This window comes from Falco peregrinus, chromosome 5, assembly GCF_023634155.1.
Source record: "Falco peregrinus isolate bFalPer1 chromosome 5, bFalPer1.pri, whole genome shotgun sequence".
In the NCBI taxonomy this organism is placed as follows: Eukaryota; Metazoa; Chordata; class Aves; order Falconiformes; family Falconidae; genus Falco; species Falco peregrinus.
Window position 1 is genome coordinate 21,568,377 of NC_073725.1, and position 20,464 is coordinate 21,588,840.

A 20,464-nucleotide genomic window follows, 5' to 3' on the forward strand; every position below is an offset into this window, starting at 1 on the left:
GCTGTTGTCTGTTAAAAATGTAATAATAATAATAATAGCAACAATAACAAAAATTATAGTAATAATAGGAGGGGTAAGAGCAATAAAAACACTTCTCTCAAGAGCTAGGGGCACAAATTTTCCAATCTCAAAGGGGGGAAATCTACTGCATGGCAAAAGCAAGACACTGAATACTTTTCCAAAGTTATGGCACTAGTGAGAGTCTTGAGCAATGTCTAACTAATAATTTATGAACTGACCTGTTGTGTAGGTGTATTAGAGACGGGTGATATCCTGGTATCATGTTGTCGTGTTCCAAATCTGTTGGTGCTACCGAACTACCAAAAAAACCTACTGGAAAGCCATGAATGTCAGCGAGGCCAGGTGCCACTGGGAGTATTAGTCCTGTGCCTGCCTTTACAGTGTCTCCTGCAGCCCAGCTTGTCCCCCCGTTGAGCAGCATTGCCGTGCCCCCCTCACTGCAGCCCCCACACCCTGTCTGGGGCTGCCTGCTCCCAGGCCTCCCAAGGAGGCTCCCAAGAGGCGTCAGCCGCGGCTGAGCAAAGCAAGCATGGGGGCCCACAGGGGACCTGCCCCCTATGCCGTGCTCCTCCCTGGCCTCACCAGGGCTGGAGTCACCTCCAGGCCCCTGCTCCAGCACAGCTCGAAGACACACAATGAGATCAGCCATGGGCAAGGGCTTGGTGAGCACAGAAAGTTCTCTTCTCCTTCCTCAAGTTCCCTAAGCTCCCCAAATCCTCATCCAAGAACTTAAATAGTACCATAATATTTCTTGATAATGTGATAGAGCTTTTTCTGGTAACAGCAGCATGAGAAATACAGATGGCATCACCTATTTTTAGTGCTGCTTATACTCAAGAGCAGCTTCAGGAATATGAGTGCAAGCTTTATTGCATACATGGTTAAAGTATCCAATCTAAAAACCTGCTACTGAGTGACCTTAGTAACAACTTCTTTTTGGCCAGGACTAATCCAGGATGCTTGTTAAAATATCAAAATAAACAAGTGGCAATGGTGACGATTTGGACGGTGATGGAACGGTGATCTCATCTTCACCCAGAATTTATCAATATCTCCTGGAAATTCAAAATCATTTCCCTGCTTAATGAACTTGCCTCCATAAAGTTCAGCCCTAAGGTTTATTTTTAGAGTATTACTCATGAGTACTGAACAACTAGCAATGTATTAAAGACAAACAAAAAATATCAACCCAAAACTAAACAAAACAAACCACAATTAAAAGCCCATAAAACATGTCTAGTTACAAAACAAAGAATTAAAAGACTGGTATAAAATTAGATGCTAAAATTGTTAGTTTGCAGTCTGGATTATTTAAAAATCCTCTCTTGTGCACTTATATTGTGCTTTCTTCTACCATGCACTTTGCAGAGAAACACGAGTCACCAAAGTCACAACATCAAAAAAAGGGTTAAGGGCAAGGTGCACAACCATTCTGCTAAGGTGTCACAGATCTATCAAGGTCAAGCTCATGAGTTAGCTGTTCTTCACCCCACAACCATGCAGCTAGCTCTACTCTACATTAACCATATCCTTGTCACCTAACAATTGCGACAATCTTGCCGTGTATATTTTTTGGACGGCTAACAAATGGAGAAACTAGAGTTGTAAAAAGAAAGAGACTTAAAACAAATTTGAGAAGTCTTCACAGAAATCTCAGTAACACAAAATCAGACAAAAGTTTGTAATGCATTGTTCACTGCCTGTTTTGGTATTTGGAGAAAACACACCCTCATTCATAATGTTCCTGCTGAGTTTATTTCTATTTCTATTTCTGAGAATTCTTATTAACATCAGGTCACTGCCAGAGCAGCATAATGAAAATGAGGCAATGTTGATAATACAGGCAAGAATGACCAAGAAAGTTTAACCCTTGAGAATGCAGTATTTCAAATGGAAAATTTCCATAATACGTAATATTGGAGGGTAGAAACTGAGAAGCTATTCAATTCAAAGAGAAGATGAATAGAAAAATGAAAGAATCTGACCCTACCATTCTGCTTCTTCATTTCCCTTACTGCTAGGAGCTTGTTCATAGTTAGAAAAGAGGAATTGGATAAATTTTAGTTAAACCTACCCTGAAATTAGAAAACATCGACTAAATATGCTTTTCTAAAAGACTTCAGTAAAAAGCTTTACATGTTAATTTAAACTTCTTTTAATGGTATTTTAATTTTTCTGCAAAAGTACCTCACCAGCAATGGATTCTTTGAAAAACATTCATTAAAAAATGCCAGTCTTTTAAGTACTCATATGCATACTAATATACACACACACACATGCACGTGCATATTTATTTATACAAAGATTTGTTAGAAAGGTTCTCAGAACTTTCTTGAATGTGTGTCCCATAATCGTTACCTTCTTGTGGGAACATCCTAGTATGAAAAATGGCTATGGTCATTGAATAAATTGCTTGCTACAACTCTGTCAGTTTCTAACAAGAAGTAGCACTCTGCTAAATACCATTATTTAATTCATACTTATATTTCATCTTTGATTCCTGTATTGGGAGCTGAGCACTCTAACAGCTAGCAACTTCTAAATGGAAACAAACAAATAGCTGCTTCTCACAGAATATGACAGTCATTTCAACATAAATTTTTCTCAGAGAAAAATAGACTGTTATACAAAAGGACATAATCAAATTAAATACTTGCTTGATTTCATTGTCTTTCCAGGACAAATAGAAGACATAATTTTAAAGAAACAGAAATGTTCTACGGTAATTCTTGTATGCAGGCATGTAGAGATTTTTTCTTCTGGCTGCTGTAGCCAAAATATAAATCATTTTCTGTTCTGGTGTCAGGAAGTGTATTGCACTAAATTAATCACAAGCTACTTTTAAAAAGGGACAAAAAATCCACTGCAAAATGAAACAAATCTCTCTGTGCCTGTTTTCCATTTGCATTGTCATCACTTACCTTTAGAAGACGATGGAAGTGAGATGGGAATGTTGCTGAAATGCATTCAACAGACCCTATATGTGTTAGCATCTCTAGTGCTCTGTGCTCTACTTTCAGCCATTGGAAAAGATGCAGTATTCTAACCTGCACAGAATATAATTGTCACTCTTTGCCAGGCTCCTAGCACAGGGAAACACCATAGCAAACTAAATGCAGAAACACATAGACTATGAGCCGAGCTGTGTGTCTTCTAGAATTTCCCAGTCCCAGAAGTATTCTGCTGGGGTAGATAAAAGTCCTTCTGTCTCATTATAAAAGAAGAGGAAAGGCAATTCGTAAGGGAAATGGAGTCATTTTAGAAAGCTTTTCCTAATAAGCCCAATAGTTCAGCAGATGTGTGCAAGTGGGGAAAGCTGGGAGCGCAGAGATCAGGCAGCTCCATCCGCCATCATACAACTGTAACTCGGCTTGCTTTTATCTTTTATGTCAAGCAATCAAAAGAAAAGCCAATTTTATTTACTGAGTGAGGGGCAAATAAACTCATGCCAATTAAAGAACAGAAACGATGTCTCTGTGGTTTAGACTGGAAGCATTTTAAAGATAAAAAATCTTAAATAATTCACTCAGACAGGGCTTCTAGATCCTCATCTGTCTTCCTTTGCTCCCAGGGCAGGATGGGCATGCACTTAACTTTTTTTAACTCTCTCCTTTCAGACTTTCAACCCACAAACTGCTGCATCCAAGGGGCACTCATAATATTTAATATCCCTGCTTTAATAAAGTCATTTTCAAAATGCTTCTGCGAAGACACACTTCTCTGGACCACAAGCAACGACAGTTAAAGCCAGCCTCAACTTTACAGCTGACTTTGAAATCAGGAGCTTAACAACATGTTTTGAAGTCTCTTTCCCCTCTCTCCTCAGTCTCCAGAAGTACTTTTCCTCTGGGTGATCACATGGCTGCCTGCCTTTCTCAGTGTTGGCTGCTCAGGTTTTTATTAGCTCAGGACTGTCTTCTGATCCCTGACTCAGAAAAGCTCATCATACTGCAACTCTAAGCCTGTGTATTAATACTTAGCACAAGCAGCTCAAAGCATGTGCTCAGATGCTACTAGAAACTGGGCCAGCTGTGTGGGTTTTCTGCTCACACAGTAACTTACTATCTCCTTCCACAGCAAGTCACACTTACCGGTAAAATGTGGTGTAATCCACTGTTGAATGACAGCTCTGAAACTCCCATGCTTTGAGTTTCTGGCATTCCCGGTGAGCTCGGAGTTTTACCCGGACCGTCCCATGACACAGCTCAGGCACAGGATTTCTCTGCGGGCGGCTGCAGAACTCGTTGGACTCCACGCGCCAGGATTCGGCAAAGTCGTCCACGTCAAACTTAAAATTCCCGTCACCCCCAATCAGGTCATCTCGCTTGTGCCCGTTGTAATTGCCACACAGACCACAGAGTTTGCCTTTCAGATGTGGCGCAGCCATGACCTCCACAAAACTGTCTCCATCCCATGAGATTTCCAAGCCTAGTAGATGAGATAAAAACATGCGCACACACACACACAAAGAAAAAAAAAAAAAAAAAAAGAAGAAATTGAGGATAACAAACTATGCCTTATGTTTGTTAAACAGGGAACCCAAACAAAGCCATTGGCTTCCTTCTGATAATGTTTAGATTTCTCTATACCGCCCAGTAAGTGCCTCTGGCAAGTGCAGTGTTTCTTAAATCATAGTCAATTACAATACATTCATGCCTGTCTCTGTTTATTTTTGTTCCTCCTCACTAACAAATGGGGTTATCCTAAAAAGTCTGAAGCCAAGGCAGAACTGTTCTTAACTTCAAAAAAGGGCTTTTTCAAAATTCTGCAAATTGAATTTGCTAGGGCAGATTTCTAGCCAATTTCACAGGCAGCCCAGAATTTTAGCCATTGTCATCCATGGCACAGGTCGTGGGCATATAATGGCGTCCATGCCCCATGAGACTCCACCAGTGATCACCTTATGGAAAACACCCTTTTCTTGCCCGCAAAGCTGAGACTGATCAGTTATTTGGGTGAATACAACTGTTCCAATACAAGTACCATATTTTGTGTGGGTAAAGAGAGTTAAAAAGATGACCCCAAAGATGGGAGATGGGTAAAACTGTTGTAAGAAGGCATTCTGAACAGGATTCAAACTGTTCATTCAAAAGGTGTCAATTACTGGAATTTTGAAGCTGTCTCCGTAAGTCAGCAACACTGAGGGATGACGGTAAACATCTAACCTCCATCTAGTGGCAAGATGTAAGTGCTCTGCTACAATCTGGTTTACCGTGAGGACTTGCACTCTAGTACGTCAAAATCAAAATAGCTTTCTGTGAGTGAAATCCATTTTATCTTTCTGTACCCATCTAAAAGCTTGGTGTCTCGCTTAAGTTAGCTGAGCTTTCTGGGCCTTCTCTTTGATGGAGAGAAATAGGCAGCTCTGGGTCACAATGTGGGTGTCTAATGCAGAGGGAATAAACTACATTCTGAATGCCTTTCTGTTTCCAGTGATACTCTAGGGGGCCCAGAGACTGCGTGGAGACTAAAATTCTAGTTTTTACCTGGGTGATTGTAGATTAAATTAATTCCATCCTTCGAGAAGTAAACATGTTTCTCAGAAGGGAAAGCAATTTTGGTATCGTGGGGGATAAAAACAACACCAAGAATCACTGCTGCTTAACTTCTACCCAAAAATAGTCTTTCTTTTAATTATTTCTAATGTCTGATGAATGCTACTACATCATATCTCTGTAGTAACCCTGCATCTGAAGATCACAAATCATTTTGCTGATGTTAATTTATTCCCACAAAGTACCAGTGTGCAGTGGTTAGTTAAGGATAAACACAGGAACCTGCTTTTAAACAGGGTAATCCAGATTTTACCGTCTTCTCCCTGCCTGGCCAAGAATACCAAACAGCCTCACTCCGCAGTGTATGACCAGGGCTTCGCTCCAGCTTTCTACATTTGCTGTGTGGGCTGGCTTAGCACCACCCTTTCCTCTTGTAAATCAGTGCTTGTCACTGTGCAATCCAAAGTCTGCCCTATCCTCATGTAAGTAATTAACATACCAGTGACTCAGTTCAAAGCTGGAACCTTTCCGTTAGCGACACATCCCATTGTCTCCTATGACAATTCCTACCCACACTGCAGAGAAACAGGGTGAGGCTCAAAGAGCAATTATGACTATAGAAGGGGTGCTTTGCCATCGGTACGTACTGTCCTGCTGCTTGTGTGGTTCACACAGTGTCACTAAGGGATCTGGGAATGATTTACCCACCCAGGCTGTGCAGATAATTCTGTATCACTGGCCACTACAGTCTAGTGCATCATGTTTTCTTATCAGTGTAGGTTAGCAATGATAGCACAAATATGTCCTGAGCTGATACACCTGAAAGTAGTTTCAAATTATCCAATAAACCCAGCATGGATATGGCCACTGTATCCTCCTCCAAAGGCACTGTACACCCAGCCAACTGAGAAATTGTGCAAGACTACAACTGTTAACGAGGCCAGCACAGTGGCAAGGGGGAAGGCTCCCTTTTAAGCTGCTTCATACATTATCATTGCTGGACAAATTCAAATTCCAGCTGTCTTTGCCTCTGACAACACTGAACAAAACAAAACACAGCTTGATTTGCAGACACCAGATTAATACTGCTCTGCTGGCTTTTAGAAAAACCTGGCCATTGACTTATAAACTAAGATTTCTTCAGACTTGAGAATCATATAAACTTTCTCAAAGCTTGAAGCATCAAGATCCAAATTCTCAGACAGTTCTCTTCAGAAATCAACTCCAGTTTTTAAGGCAGTGTTTAACTTCTTCCCTAAATGAGCTCCCTCAGAAGCTGCTGACTTTAAGCAGAGTTACAAAAGATTGGCTAATGATTCTATCTTAATCTTCCTTCTACAACTGGCTTTCAATGAAACCACTCACATTCATTATAAAAGGTTAACTCTAAAATTATCCTCTATATTTATGTGTCCTTTGTGAGAGTTAACCTACTTGTTACATTGCTCTGTGAACTCTAGGTAATACAAACAAGAATAACACAAAACTATGACTTTTCATCTCAGCATGTAAAAATGCACATTTTGAAATCCAGGGAGTCCTGCTTTGATTACTGGATTTGATTCAAGAGACTCAGACTTTAACTACCACAAAAGAAGGTACTTTCCTCTAGCTGCGTATTGTTTAATTATACTATATTCTGCTGTAACTGCCAGATGGAAGGGTAGTTTCTTGCTTTCATGAACAGCCTAAAGGTTTTTTGTCCATAATGGAGCTTATTCTGTCTTGGGATAACTAGGAAGGGTATTTACTCGTACACACATGATAATTTTGTTGAAGCCTGATTGTACTGTGTAGCGTGTGCCTTTTTGTTTGTTCACAAGCAGAAAGTTCTGTTCGTTTCTGTAAACCAACAAAAGCTGTGACAGACAGGGTTATGCTATGGAGTGATGTTTGAAACGGTCTCCTTGGCAGACAGAAATTGTTTGGAAGAGTTTCTTGGTGCCTATACTGCCCTTACCTTCCCCCCTGCCCCCAAAATGAATGATTTCCCATTCACTTGGACAAGGATCAAAATCCAAGAAACGTGAAGTCAAAGGATGCAGCATCTGTCCCATGTGGGGATGTGCAGAAAGGAATATTCCCTGAGTTACTTCTTAGAGTTTCCCAGTTTTCCTCTTTCTTTGAAGGATGCTTAACCAAGTTGTTACTTGATTTCTTAAATTGCCACACAATCAGCTCTACTGCATTTGAAAAAAAAAAAAATCCTTCTGGATTTATGCACATCACATACTGAGTTCCCCATGCTGGGAACTCCCATCAATTGTTCTGCATGATTTTTCATGGTAAAGGCATCCTCCAGACCTGGCAGACCACTATTCCCTAAAGATTTAGTGCCAAAGTGGTACAGAAAACCTCAGCAAAGCGGCTTCGTGCAAAAGATCAGCACAGAAACAACAACAAAAATGCTCCTGCACTAGAGGGACAGATAAGTAACACCAGCCCTGTGACCCTCTGCTCTCTCATCTTTTTAACATACAAATTTTAGACTAGGACTCAACACCACCCCAACCACACCCATGATGAAATATCTGGAAGTGCAGGGTGCCAGAATTGCTGCTGCATGGCATCCAGGGCTACAGCTGGTGAGGAATTTAGCAACAAAACAGGTTTTCACTGGAAAATGCCAATTCATCAAAACTGAAATGCTTCAGGGGACATATCGAATTCAGCGAACTTCCAAGACAGCACAGGCAAGGGTCCAAGCTGGTTTCCTGCCAGCTCGCCTGGTGGGCTGCCTGGAAACCTGGACTTTCAGGGTATGCAACTCCAGGACAGCCCTGCCATGAAGATTGCCCCATAGCCAGGGACCACAAGGCTTCCTGAAGCTCACAGCTCTGCAAAAAGAAAACCCAAAAGCTGTGGGAATGCTGACCGAGCTGTAAGCACCAGCCCCTGCACTTCCCAGCCCAATTTTACTTGAATTTTGCTTCTAGTGCAGTGGGTTTGCTTATTTTTCATTCCTTCCTCCCTCCACCTCTTCTTTCACCCTACACCGGGAAAGCATATATTTCTTGAAAAATCCATGTTTCATCCTGAAACAGAGAAAATTCTCCAGTTTTTTTCCCACCCAGCACTCAGAATTTCCTGTGGAACAACAGGTTTGTCTTTAAACTAGTTCTACTCAGGACATTCCTCTTCTCTACAGCCTCTCTGCTGCTTGTCCTCTCCCAGCAAAATGGAGCTATGCTGTTCTGCTGCTTTCCAGGCCTTACGTGCTGAGGAAAAGAGGACTTGGCCCATCATGCTGCATTCAGCGAGAGAAACCTGATCCGGCTCTGTTAAGGGGAGGAATTATTTAGGCTATAATTTGTAGTGATTACACACTGTTTGGTATGTTGTCATATGCCATGTTTGCACTCCCTCTGCCAACACATGGACAAGGATGTGTGTAGTCATTTATTAGGCTTGCACCACAGACAAATGGAATAGCAGCAGGATTAGCTGTCATTCATCTTCAGTTGAAAACCTTTCTTTGGCCTGTGGTTGGCTAATGAAATCCACATCGCCAGAATTCATAGTGTTCAGCTGGCTGCAAAGAGAAACCTTCAAGATGCTTTTAATTAGAAGTTGTGAATAATGGTCAGCTTGTGTGCATTTTACAGACAGCCACAAAAATCTGCATTGCCACTTTGAGGAATGAGCCCAGAGCTGGGACCCACATTATGCAGACTTACACTTCCAGGGGCTATATGAACAGGTGTCTAAATTCTCAGCTCAACAGTGGGTGCTAGTGTCCCCCTTGAAAAAAAAAAAAAGATGCTAGATAATAAGTATGACTATGCGTCACGCCTGTGACCATATCACTCCATAAGAAAGATTTGTTTCACTGCTTTCACATGGCATTTAATTGAATTAACAGTAAATAGTATTCTTGCTGAAACAGTACTTCACTGTGTAAGTGAAATCTCTCAGGACTACAGTAGTACCTAACACATGCTAATGAGAAAGTTTTAAACTTCCCCTCAGTATTTATCTATGCAAGGATACTATAGTTTCAGAACAGTTTACCAAAACAAACGTAAGTCATCTCCGTTCCCTGTTTCAACAAATAAGGTATCAGATTCTCTGAAGCTTCTGATTTTCTTTTACTTAACTACATATATTGCCACTATCACGCTTTTTTACTGACTGCTGTTCATGTTGCACTGGAGGAGAAACACACGCACACACACACACACTCCTGCCCTACCTGCTTTGGTCGTCACTTTCAGCAAATAACCATCCAAATCGATCTGAAATTGTGGTGTCTCGCAAGGTAGTGAGATGCGGGTCCCATTCCACTTCACTGTGAGGTGCTGCTGGAGGCTGATAGTGCTTCTGCCCAACACAAGGTCCACTGACTTTGTCCAGGAGAAAGAACGGGTCCGGCGGGCATCGTTTTTTACCAGCACCTGAAAGGGTGAGGCAGAGGAGGAGCAGTCTTTTGTCAAAACGTACTGACATGTTCCCTGAAAGTTAAATGTCCGTCCATCAAAAGTGTTGTAGTGAGGGTCTCCAAATACAGTGCAAACTCCAGGCTCTGCAGGTGAGTGAGAAACAAAAGCACCATATCAGGATCAATCAAAGTTTGAAAAAAGCAGTTGATAAGAACTTAGAGGACCTCATCTATCTGCCCTATGGATTTGGCTGACATCCACTAGGAATATATGTTTTTGAAAGACAGGGGCTTTATGGCTTTAGTGGAAGTCTTTCCCAAAGCAGGTGGGAACCAAAGGCCAACTGATCCTTGGGGCAGCACAGGAATGCTAACCTGTAGCTAGGAACCAAAGACACGTCTTCCAACCTATATGTCTGTCCCATAAACATACTGTGCCATCTGAACAGCTTAGGGTATTACGGTGCCTGTGAAATTTTCCAAATTATTTCATTTCCAGAAAATACAAGCCTTAGTCATGATATCAGGGCAGGCAGAGCCCTGGGCTTGCAGAGCCCACATGTCTCTGGAGATGTGTGACGGGAGCCTTCCCACCTAGCTTCAGCTTTCCAAACATGAAATGTCTAGTCTAAGCAACTCATCCAGTCTCCCTCTTACTGACAGAGAGAAACAGACATGACTAGAAAGTCTTTCATCTCACCAGTTTTAGACATTTCTCTTAATATGTGGGGGAATTACTCTCTGGAGGAGCCTGTCTCACTGCTGCTAGCTCTGGGAGCACAAACAAGTATCTAAGACTACAGGCATTCCTCTCAGACAGTTAAGCTCCCCTGGGATGAGCGCCCACCCTTAAGTTGTGTTGTGGGAGCAAAGCCTAATCGACTAACAGAAGCAGAATTCAAAACATCACATGTATATTTTTGAAGCTAATTTTAATGCCCTCCATTAGGCAGGGGTGATCCTCTGAAATTAAAAGCCATCAGACCACTTTAGCAGGACCTGATTCTGTCCGTATTTTAAATAAGCACACTTACTTATAATTATTGTACATTTATAAACTAGGTATATTTATGGGGTTTTCCCATATTAGGTAGAACGAGCATCTTTATTCAGTGTTACAAGCTATCATATATGTTGCTTATACACAGCAGACTTGAGTAGTTATTGTTATCATGCTATCAGCTTAAAGTCAGTAGGATGTGACTAATATAATGCAGTGACTAAGGGTACAGCATCTCTACCAACCATTTGCACCATCGCAAACGAAGGGAGATTTCTTACTGATATTTCCAGCCATATGCTGGTCAGCGAAGCCACAGCTCAAAGGCAGGACACGTTTCCACACTCATGTCAATGACGCTGAGTTACCCTGCAGTTACCCAATGATTGATTGAGTTGCCTCACAATCAAAGCAAGCAGCAAATTTATTTGCATTGCAGCCTTCTGGTATAACAATAGGTCCTAACCACATCTCATTGCTGCTGTTCCTGGAAGAAGGAGCCTCAAAGCAGACAAATGCACACTGCCACTGCCAGCTGGATACCCATGGGCTGAGGCTGCTTTTGAAAGATGATGCCTGTTTTAGGGAGAGGGCTTGGTGCAGTAACAGAATTTGACTCAGTAATCAGAGAGCTGTGAACAGCATCAGTCAAAAAAACCCGAAAAACCCAAAAGCCAACAAAGGAGGGGAGAGTAACAAGGAATACAATTTAGTCACTGAAAAAAAGATATTATCCCACTAACAATGGCTCGCCTGAAAAGGCAGCTAAAAAAAGGCAAATTTAAACCTACAAAAAAGAAGGAGACATAGGTGTTGTGGAGAAGAGGTAGAGAATTCCTTCAGTAGAATGCAATACAGCTCTGACTAGGCAATACACTTTTCTCAGCAGGTTTCTTCAGCCTAGGCAGAGCACTATGCTAAAGCAGCTATAATTCTGGCATTACTAGCTGTAGTTAAAGAGCATCCAAGGATACCTACATGGAGACACAGAAAATGGGGCTGAAGGGGACCCCAGGAGACATTACCTTTCCTTCTCCAGCTGTAATGTAGAATCACCTGTACCTGTTTTCTTCCTGACAGACGTTCCTCTATCCTGCCCTTAAAAAGCAGTAGCAACAGCAACCCTATGGACACCTCCAGCAACCCACTGCAGTGCTCAGCTGTCCTCGCTGTGAGTAAGGTTTTCCTGAAGTCTAACTTCTGTCTCCCTCACCGCATGGTGCAGTGCCATCACGGAGCTGGTACCTGGGAGATCGGTACTTTTCACCTAAAGTGCCACATGCATGCTTCTTTAGCTAAGCCACTAACTAGTCTTGGCATTGTTATTATGCCTGCGTCTGGCAACTAGGGACCAAAAAGTTGACATTTTCAAGGACATCATGTCAACAGCTTCATTAGAAGTCACAATGAAAGACATTTGATCAACACCTCTGGAAATCAGGCCCAAGAGACTTTAAGCAGAGCCTGAAAACCAAGACACTTAGATAAGAGACTGCTTTTTAAAATGAGCACCAATGAGGATATCAATAACTGTTTTTCAAAGGCCATAAAAAGACTGAATCTCCATAAATTGGCAGGAACCATATAGTATTTAATCACCAACAGGAAAGAAGAAAACCCTAGATGTTATATGGAGACCATCTGACTTTACCATTCCTAATCATACTGACATGTTTCTGATTTCCTTACATACTCATGTAATTATCTGCATAATGAATATCAAAAACATTTTATTACCTGCTCAGATTCTATTTCATTTTTTCAGGCTTTAATTTTTCTTTAAACATAATGACAACTTTTATGAAAACAAGGAAACTATCAACAAAAAAATCAACCCAAACGTCAGTGAAGAATTTAGAGGAGAAAACTGGTGTTTTGTCTGCATTTCTAGAGGCCAAGAACATGGACACGTTATACATGTTATAACTAACATATTGGGAAGGGGAGGCTGGTTCTTCACCTAAGCAAGTGTCTAAGAGGCAAGACATGAGAGGAACAAACATAATTTAGAGATGTGCAAGTAAAATTGATAGTACCAATGGGATCCAAAGGAAATATTTTTTTTTAATTTCTAATGTGTTATACAGAGTAATGTTGGTTTATGTTATGTTACATCGTGTCACATCATATGTCAACTTGATGCAGTGCAGTTAACATAAAAAAAGAATGTATTTTGGACTGGATAGCTGAATGTCTGATCCAAATTTCACTGTTTTCTTTAATAACCGAGGAAATGGAGGAGGGAAAATCTACCTAAAACCAGCCTGAATAATTGATTCTCTGATATCACTGTGTAAAACATTCTTGAAAGGTTTGCTAAAATTGTGGTGTTTAAAAAAAAAAAAAGTCCGCACCCTGCAAGAGTGTGTGCAGTAACTCAGGCACTGCCAGTAGGAAGAACTGGCTGGCCTAGAAATAAACCTTAAATACTGGGTGTAACAAGGCTGCAAAAGACAGGCAACATGTAAAGAGCTCCTGCCATTTTTAGGTTTTGGGTTGTTTATTTCCTTCTGGGAGCTTTCAATCACAGCATGGTTTATGGTTTGCTGCTTTTTTTTTCTCTTTCTTTTCTTCCCCACCCCCCCACCCCCCACCCCCCCTTCCTTCTGAAACAAACCAGTCTTTCTGCTTGGCTGTTTTTGAAATCTATTGGAAGTACCAGTTCTCTACTTAGGATCGTGTGTGACTTGCTCCTCTGTTGGGGCATAACGGATGGAGAGGTGTTGCTGCCTCACCAAAGCTGCATTCTCCAACACCGGAATACGGATTTTACAAGCTTGGGCTAACGAGGCATATAGGGTCATAGGTGAAGAGCCTTCCTTTTTTTTTTTTTTTTTCCTACAGTGAATTTTCTTGGCTTATTGCAGATACTCCTTGTCTCTACCAGCTGTCTAGGGTAGAGTTAGAAAAGGGCAATTATATACAATACCTCCTTCTAAGACTCTGTCAGGATTGAGCTATTTTCATTTTAGGGACTTTCTGAGCTAGACGTGGTATCTCTTCATTGATTAACCTTTGACAGACTTCTTTTCTGTGAATTTGCCCAGTCTCCCCTTGAACCCAAAAATGTTTTTAACATCCACAACATCCTTGGGCAAAACACATGAAGACCACTGCCTCTTGCTTGTTTTGAATCTGGCATTCATGTTCTTTGCTATCTTTTACTCATCTACACATACACATCAAGGCAAATATACCCATTCCCTCTCTGTCCCTGAAAATCATAGATTTTTCAGAGCTATGTTCAGGAGACTGTGATTTTCAAAGCACCTTAGGCACTCACCTCTGATTAGACATTATTGGGAGCTGGCTGCAAACACCTCTAAACCTCTTTTGGAAATCCTTCATTTAGGCTCCCAAATCAGTATTCAAAACTTCTGGCTTTCATAAAAGCTTCTGGGAGCTCAGCAGTTTTCACATTTGTTTTTTAAGCAACTAAATATGGACTTTTAAATACGGACGCTTTTACATTTAACAATCTTAAACTACATGTATGATTCATGCAGTTTGCTCAGCTCCCACCTAAGGCTCTACAGCTTACTTGCAAACTAATAATAATAGTATTTAGGTGCTAAAGTGAATACTATAGAACTCTTGGCATGTTTTCCTTGCACTTACAAATCATGTGCCTAATTCAAATAAAATAATGACTTTCATTAGAAAAGGTAACAAGGAAGGTAACTTTGGGCAAGGAATACCATTTCTGAAAACACTTTTATCTGTACAAAGAAAGCTGAAAAAGCAACAGCAAGGAAAAGAATATTTTAGGATTCCCAGATTTTTAACATACTGTTATAAGGAAAGAAAAGTTTATGAAATCACGACCTGTTTTGCCTAATACAGAAGCATAACAGTCTGAAAGACAACTCATTTCTAGTCAGTAGTATGCTGAGTAAAGGTACGAACAAATTGTTGAAATAAGTGCTTGCCACAGAGTATCTTTCTGCCTTCCACCCAATGCCTCCTCCCGCCCAACACACACCCCCTCGACAGTATCTACCCTTCCTAGAAAGGCGAGATAGATACACTGCTTGGTGGCGGCCAGACAGACCATCAGCACACACATCCCGACCAGCCAGAGAGCAGAGCATATTGGCTGGGCAGTTAGCACACTTGTAGCTCCAGAGCAGCCAGAGGATATATTGTCTCTAGCTGGGTTTATTATTTGTTGGGATATAAAGGAAATGGGACACAAATCCATAGGAAACCAGGCTGTGTTAGCTCTGGTGCTCATGGAATAGCTTGTTTTATTTTTTCAGGAGATCAGAGCAGTCAATTGAAGTCCAAGATGTCCAGATGTCTGGTCACACTCTTCTGGGCTTGTAGGTAGTTAAGAGTGGCCAAGAAAAATATACTTTAAATTATAACTAAAATTGGTTTGGACACTTTCTAAGTAAAGAGAGGGAGGAAAAAATACAAGTTTACCAGTTAAGGGTGTTCTGGTTGTACATCTATAATTCAAAAAGATCTCAGCTTTTTCAAAATAAACTGAAACTTTGAATGCAATTAGCCCATATGCTGAATTAAGCCCTAAATCAAACAGAACACATTATTAACTTTTGAAAACTAGCTACAGAACACGCATAATAGAATTTCATTAGTTTTTCTGTTAAAAATGCATAGCCATAGAGTACTTTCCTCATAACTGCTGCATAGTGCAGCTTGATATAATACATGTTACAAGGTGTGGTGTCAAAAAGTCCACAGGAGTCTTTATGGTCTATTTCATAAACAAAGAAGCTATTCCAATTTGTCCAAATACATATTTATACAGTAGACCATCACAGCTGAAAAGTCTGAGGAGGTAAATAATGAACAGCATTCCATTATGAATAAACAATTGCAGCCTTTTTGTTGATGTTTTTCTCCATGGCAAGGAAATAACACAAAAAACAGGACCAGCAGGGTCCTATGTGGTCCTTCAGTCCCACTCTTTGCTCTCACCGGTACCTACAATGCATAACCCCACCTTTTTTCTTCTTCTTTTTTTTTCTTTTCTTTTCTTTTCTTTGGAGAGTCAGCACTTTTTACAGTATTTCTCTAAAAACACATACAAAGAATGCAGGACCAGGTAAAAGTACCAACCTTTTACGCCTAAGGCTGCGTCCATATGCCCTTGAATTTGGTTTAGCTCCATTGGTCATTTGGTCAACTAAAAAAGCTGCAGAATGATTTGCGATGAACAAAATTTTCTGCCCCAAAAGAGGCCTTTACTGCGAAATTAATCATGCCTACTGCTAGACCTAGATGATTGCAGTCCACTTTGAAAAAACTTCATCCATAAAGCCTCACAACGACTTGGGTAAGACTGTGTTAGGATTATTGATCATGACTGAAATACATCTACACAGCTGCAGTAGGAAGCTTTCGTACTGCATGCTGCAATTTCAGCAAGGCCTATCAACTCTTTTTTTTTGCCAAGAACAAAGATTTAACCTCCACTGCAAATTCCCATCTTTGTCTGGGGTTTAGGGCAGCCTGTTAATGTTATTTGAACTCAGGTTTAGTGTTTTCTTTTTTTCATATGAAAATGACCGTGGTCTAACATAGGATTACTAATTTATGGAATTGACGTCAGTGGTGATTTTTCTAGATCAAGCCCAAAAGAGTACATTTCATTACATTTTTACAGCAGCATAAACTAAACTGTTGAATTTTCCACTGGTATGACCACTGTGTTTAATTAGTGATAACTGTACGCCAGCCATGGAGCTTAAGCAGCAACATGCCAAAACTAACCATAGTTAACTTCAGCAACAGTAGACAAAAGAGACTCTCCAACCCTTTAGGAGACGAGGTACTTTTTCTCTCTGTAACAAACTACTTTGAAAATAATCCTTTGATATTTTTTTTCCAGTTTAAAGTGTATCCTTTAACAACATGACTGTTTTTGACCCATTTCATAGAAATTGGCTGCATTTAAACGGCACTCAAAGCTCTCCTGTGTACAGTATGTTCTTGTACCTCCTATGTTGTTTTTACTTTGGAAAATTAATATCTGCTGTACCGCCAGAAACGTTTGGTGTGTTAATATGTGGAGAGAGGTTCAACATGAGTGGGTGGGTGAGGGAAAGGGATGTAAATGTACATCTTATCTCATCAGAAATTGGCTGAATTAGCAGGGTTTCTAATAACTATCTGAGATAGTGATCATCACTGAAATCCTTTTGCCTTTTGCCTGTCTTACGTCATGATGAGATTTACAGCACTTCTGGCAGAAAGGTGGAATTAGTTCCTTGCAAATGGCAACTGTTAAAACGTTAATGTTAGAACAGCTAGTGAGAGCCACCACTGCTGTATGACAGTGGGTATTTAAGCTTTCTGATTACATTACCTGATAAAAGCTATGAACAGTCTTTTAATCATAAGAGCTTAGAGTCAGCTCAGCATCAGCTCTCCAAATACTAAATGGGTCCACAGCGAGACACCTCTCCAAAAAAAGGACGCTTCTCTTTCATGTGCAGCAGAAAAGCGTGCCACTGCAGGATGATGCCATGAGCCTCCCAGCCTCACATACAGCCAGGGCAGTGCAGACAGGACCCATAAGAAGAGGCTAAGGGAATAAGGGGTTTTTATTCTGAAGGCTTCAGGGAGACCTAAGAGCTGTTTGCCAGTACCTAGAAGGAGGTTATTGGGAAGATGGAGCCATGCTTTTCGTAGGTCTGCATGGCAGGAGGACAAGTAACAATAAGCGGCCCTTAATTTCATGTCTTGTAGTCATGACCATTCCCTTCTTATACCATCAAGAAGTTCTGTCATTTTAGGTAACCTGGTTCCTAGGCGAGTTATTTTTACTTTGAAGAAATCTGGGTTTTGCCTCTTTGTCCCATGAAACAATTTTTACAAGTCATCATTCTCTGGCAGCATTTCTGAAGGAGTCACTGTACTGTCTTCTTTCTGACCCCATACAGTAGAGAGTCTCCAGTGCTTTGAGGGAATGGCTGGCCCCATTATGTTCCTCACCCTCTCATGTTACAAAAGAACACGTGAGAATGGTTAAATGAGACTGAAATATAAGAACAGAAGCAAGACAGAGATTGATAAATTTGTGACACTAATGACATGTCATGTGCGAGCAGGGGTCTATGCAAATTTATTCTCCCTTGAAGCTGAGCTAACGTGAAATCAACTGCTGGTCAGTTGAATCCTCTTTCATTTCTCCCTCTGCTCAGTATTATTTCAAGTGTTTCTGAGGCTGCCACTTGTATTTAATTTCATTTTGATACTGAAGACTTGCAAACTAGATTTATTTTGTCACAAGTTACATGTTTCAAAATACTTGAGCTGCAGAGTGGAAAAACAGGTATTTAGCATATGGAATCTGTGAAAGCCAAGAGTACCCAGAACTGGGCTGATCAGCAAAACCAATTTGATTTTAAACAAAAGAATAGGAAACACTCTCCTAAAAACCTGTTCCTTCTTTCAGAAGCCTTCCTATAAATCATAAACCCCCATTTTAGCAGTCTGTCCCTATTTGGTAAAATACTTAAACATGTCATGAAGGAAATAAGTAATTGTGTCCTGTCAACTTCAGTGAAGACAGGTCTCCCTGTTGATTTAAATAGGACAAGTTTAAAGATAAGTATTTAAGTGCTTTGCCGATTAGGAGAGAACACAAGTGATATCATAAAGTTGATCATTCCTAAAGTGAAGAGTAAAGGGATAAAAAGGTGATGGTTGAGCTAAACATCACACAGACAGAAAGACACCTTTCTATTGTACTTTCCACTGCTGCCCCAGACTGTATCTCAGATTTCTGACACCCTTTTTTAACTCTCACAATTCATCTGCAAAGATGTGGGATTATATCTACACATAGCTGGGCTGGGCAGGTATAAAAGGTACCCAGTCCTAAAAGTTACAACTCTATTCATTTGCTTATTTTATTACCTATAAATTTCACAGGCCAACTATATCCTTCAAAAAGCAGCACCTCAGATTTGACAAAAATAGTGTCATTTGGAAAAAATAAAATAAAATGAAAACAAAGTACTCAGGCATTTGATTCTAAATTTACAGATTTATAGGAGGCAAAATCTGTGGCCAGCAATAATCACCTGCCCTTTAGCCACCTCTAAAAAGAAGGCAGAAAAAGCAAACATACTTCTACTATATTTGTTTTCTCTGAAAGAATAAAAAAGAATTTAAAGAATGTGAAGAAAGAACTTACTTTCAGTGCAAATAGGACAGCATCCTTTTCTGTTCAGGATTTTACCCTAATTGGGAGAAAGACAGGCTGATTTAATGAAAAAGGTTTTGAAGCAATGACTGTGTCATGTTGTAAGGCTGGATAAGCTTTTGAAAATAGTTCAGGTTGTGTTTGAACTCAATGCCCTGGTTACAGCTTCAAATATCAGGTGCTAAAAACAGACAGAACTATTCAAAGAGCTTCCTGGCAGTCGTATAAGAAATGAAATACTAAAAGGGTTCTCTGTTACCACTTCTCTCTTTAGAGAGAGTGTGAGACTGTTTTGGACTCATGTATTCACGGATATCGAAAGCAGACTAGTCATTGAGTTAACAAGATCACTACCTTCTTGTGCACCTCCCAAAATACATACATTTCCTATGTACACCCTTTTAGTGGCCACACAGAGGCAATCTGCTCCACACACACTCCCACAATTCGCCCCAAATCATTCACTTTTCCTACAAAAAGGAAGAAGGAAAGGAGGCATGGGTAGAGATCTAGTTTGACCAGATTTCTTTCACAGTTAGATCTTGTGGTACCTCTCACCAAATCATATTACCAAGCACAGACCAGTCTCCCCAGTGAAGTAAACGGGCATGCATCCAAGGATGTGCAACATCTAAAAGCAAACAATTTGGTCTTCTCATAGTAATATGGTCAAAAGGTTTGAGTCTTTATCTATCATTTGGCCCACATCAACTTTATTAATGGTTGTGTCTTGTACAAGGCTGGCCAGAAGCAGGAGGCATACCTCTGTGTATGTACATTCATGCTCCTTTTTAGTCATCATCAAATTAAAAGGCGCTCTATTTGATTTTACTTAAATTCCCTAAAGCTAACCATCAAGCTAGAGGATAAGCCTGCAAAATTTCAGACTGAACAATGTGTTTTTCCAAACACAACTGGCACGGATTATAACAGAACTTGTGGTACTGTTGGAGCTCACCTGCATTCCCATACAGGGTAGGAAGAGGCATATGGAGCTGTGCTCCTCTCCAGCACTGACTGTTTGCTCTAACAGTAGCTGAACACAGAGAAAGTCCCCTTTGTGGGACCACTGCTTCGGTTCCCCACCGAGCAGGTGAGCAAGGAGCAGCCAGCAAGAGTGAGCAAATGGAGCTGTGCTATTCTGCCCACACGACGGTGCAGAAAAGCTCATGAAAACAGACAAGAAATAGGCGGCAGGTCTATGCAGAGAGTGGGGAAGTGAGCACAGGCAGCAAGCCTATTGCTGTGTGCTTTGCTTTCTGCCTACAGCACTGCCAAGCTCTGACAATGTGCATGGGGAGAAATGAGCTGCAAGTATCTGCTGGCAGACTGGAGCAGAGCGCACTCTGTCCTGCTTGTGCCTGATGTACCCAGACGGCATGAATGAGAGC

At 40.8% G+C, this 20,464-nt stretch overlaps 1 protein-coding gene across 2 annotated transcripts in view; it reads right to left on the reverse strand.

Moving 5' to 3' along the window:
• BMPER (BMP binding endothelial regulator) overlaps nt 1–20,464 on the reverse strand; it is a 145,181-nt gene that overhangs the window by 39,892 nt on the left and 84,825 nt on the right. The window contains exons 11-13 of one of the 2 annotated variants that reach the window (XM_055806835.1): nt 19,065–19,110; nt 9,709–10,038; nt 4,113–4,449 (exon numbers count right to left, since the gene is read on the reverse strand). In XM_055806835.1, coding sequence (XP_055662810.1) covers nt 4,113–4,449; nt 9,709–10,038; nt 19,065–19,110 — 713 coding nt within the window. The remainder of the gene's footprint in view (nt 1–4,112; nt 4,450–9,708; nt 10,039–19,064; nt 19,111–20,464) is intronic. The other variant, XM_055806836.1, reaches the window with a different exon arrangement.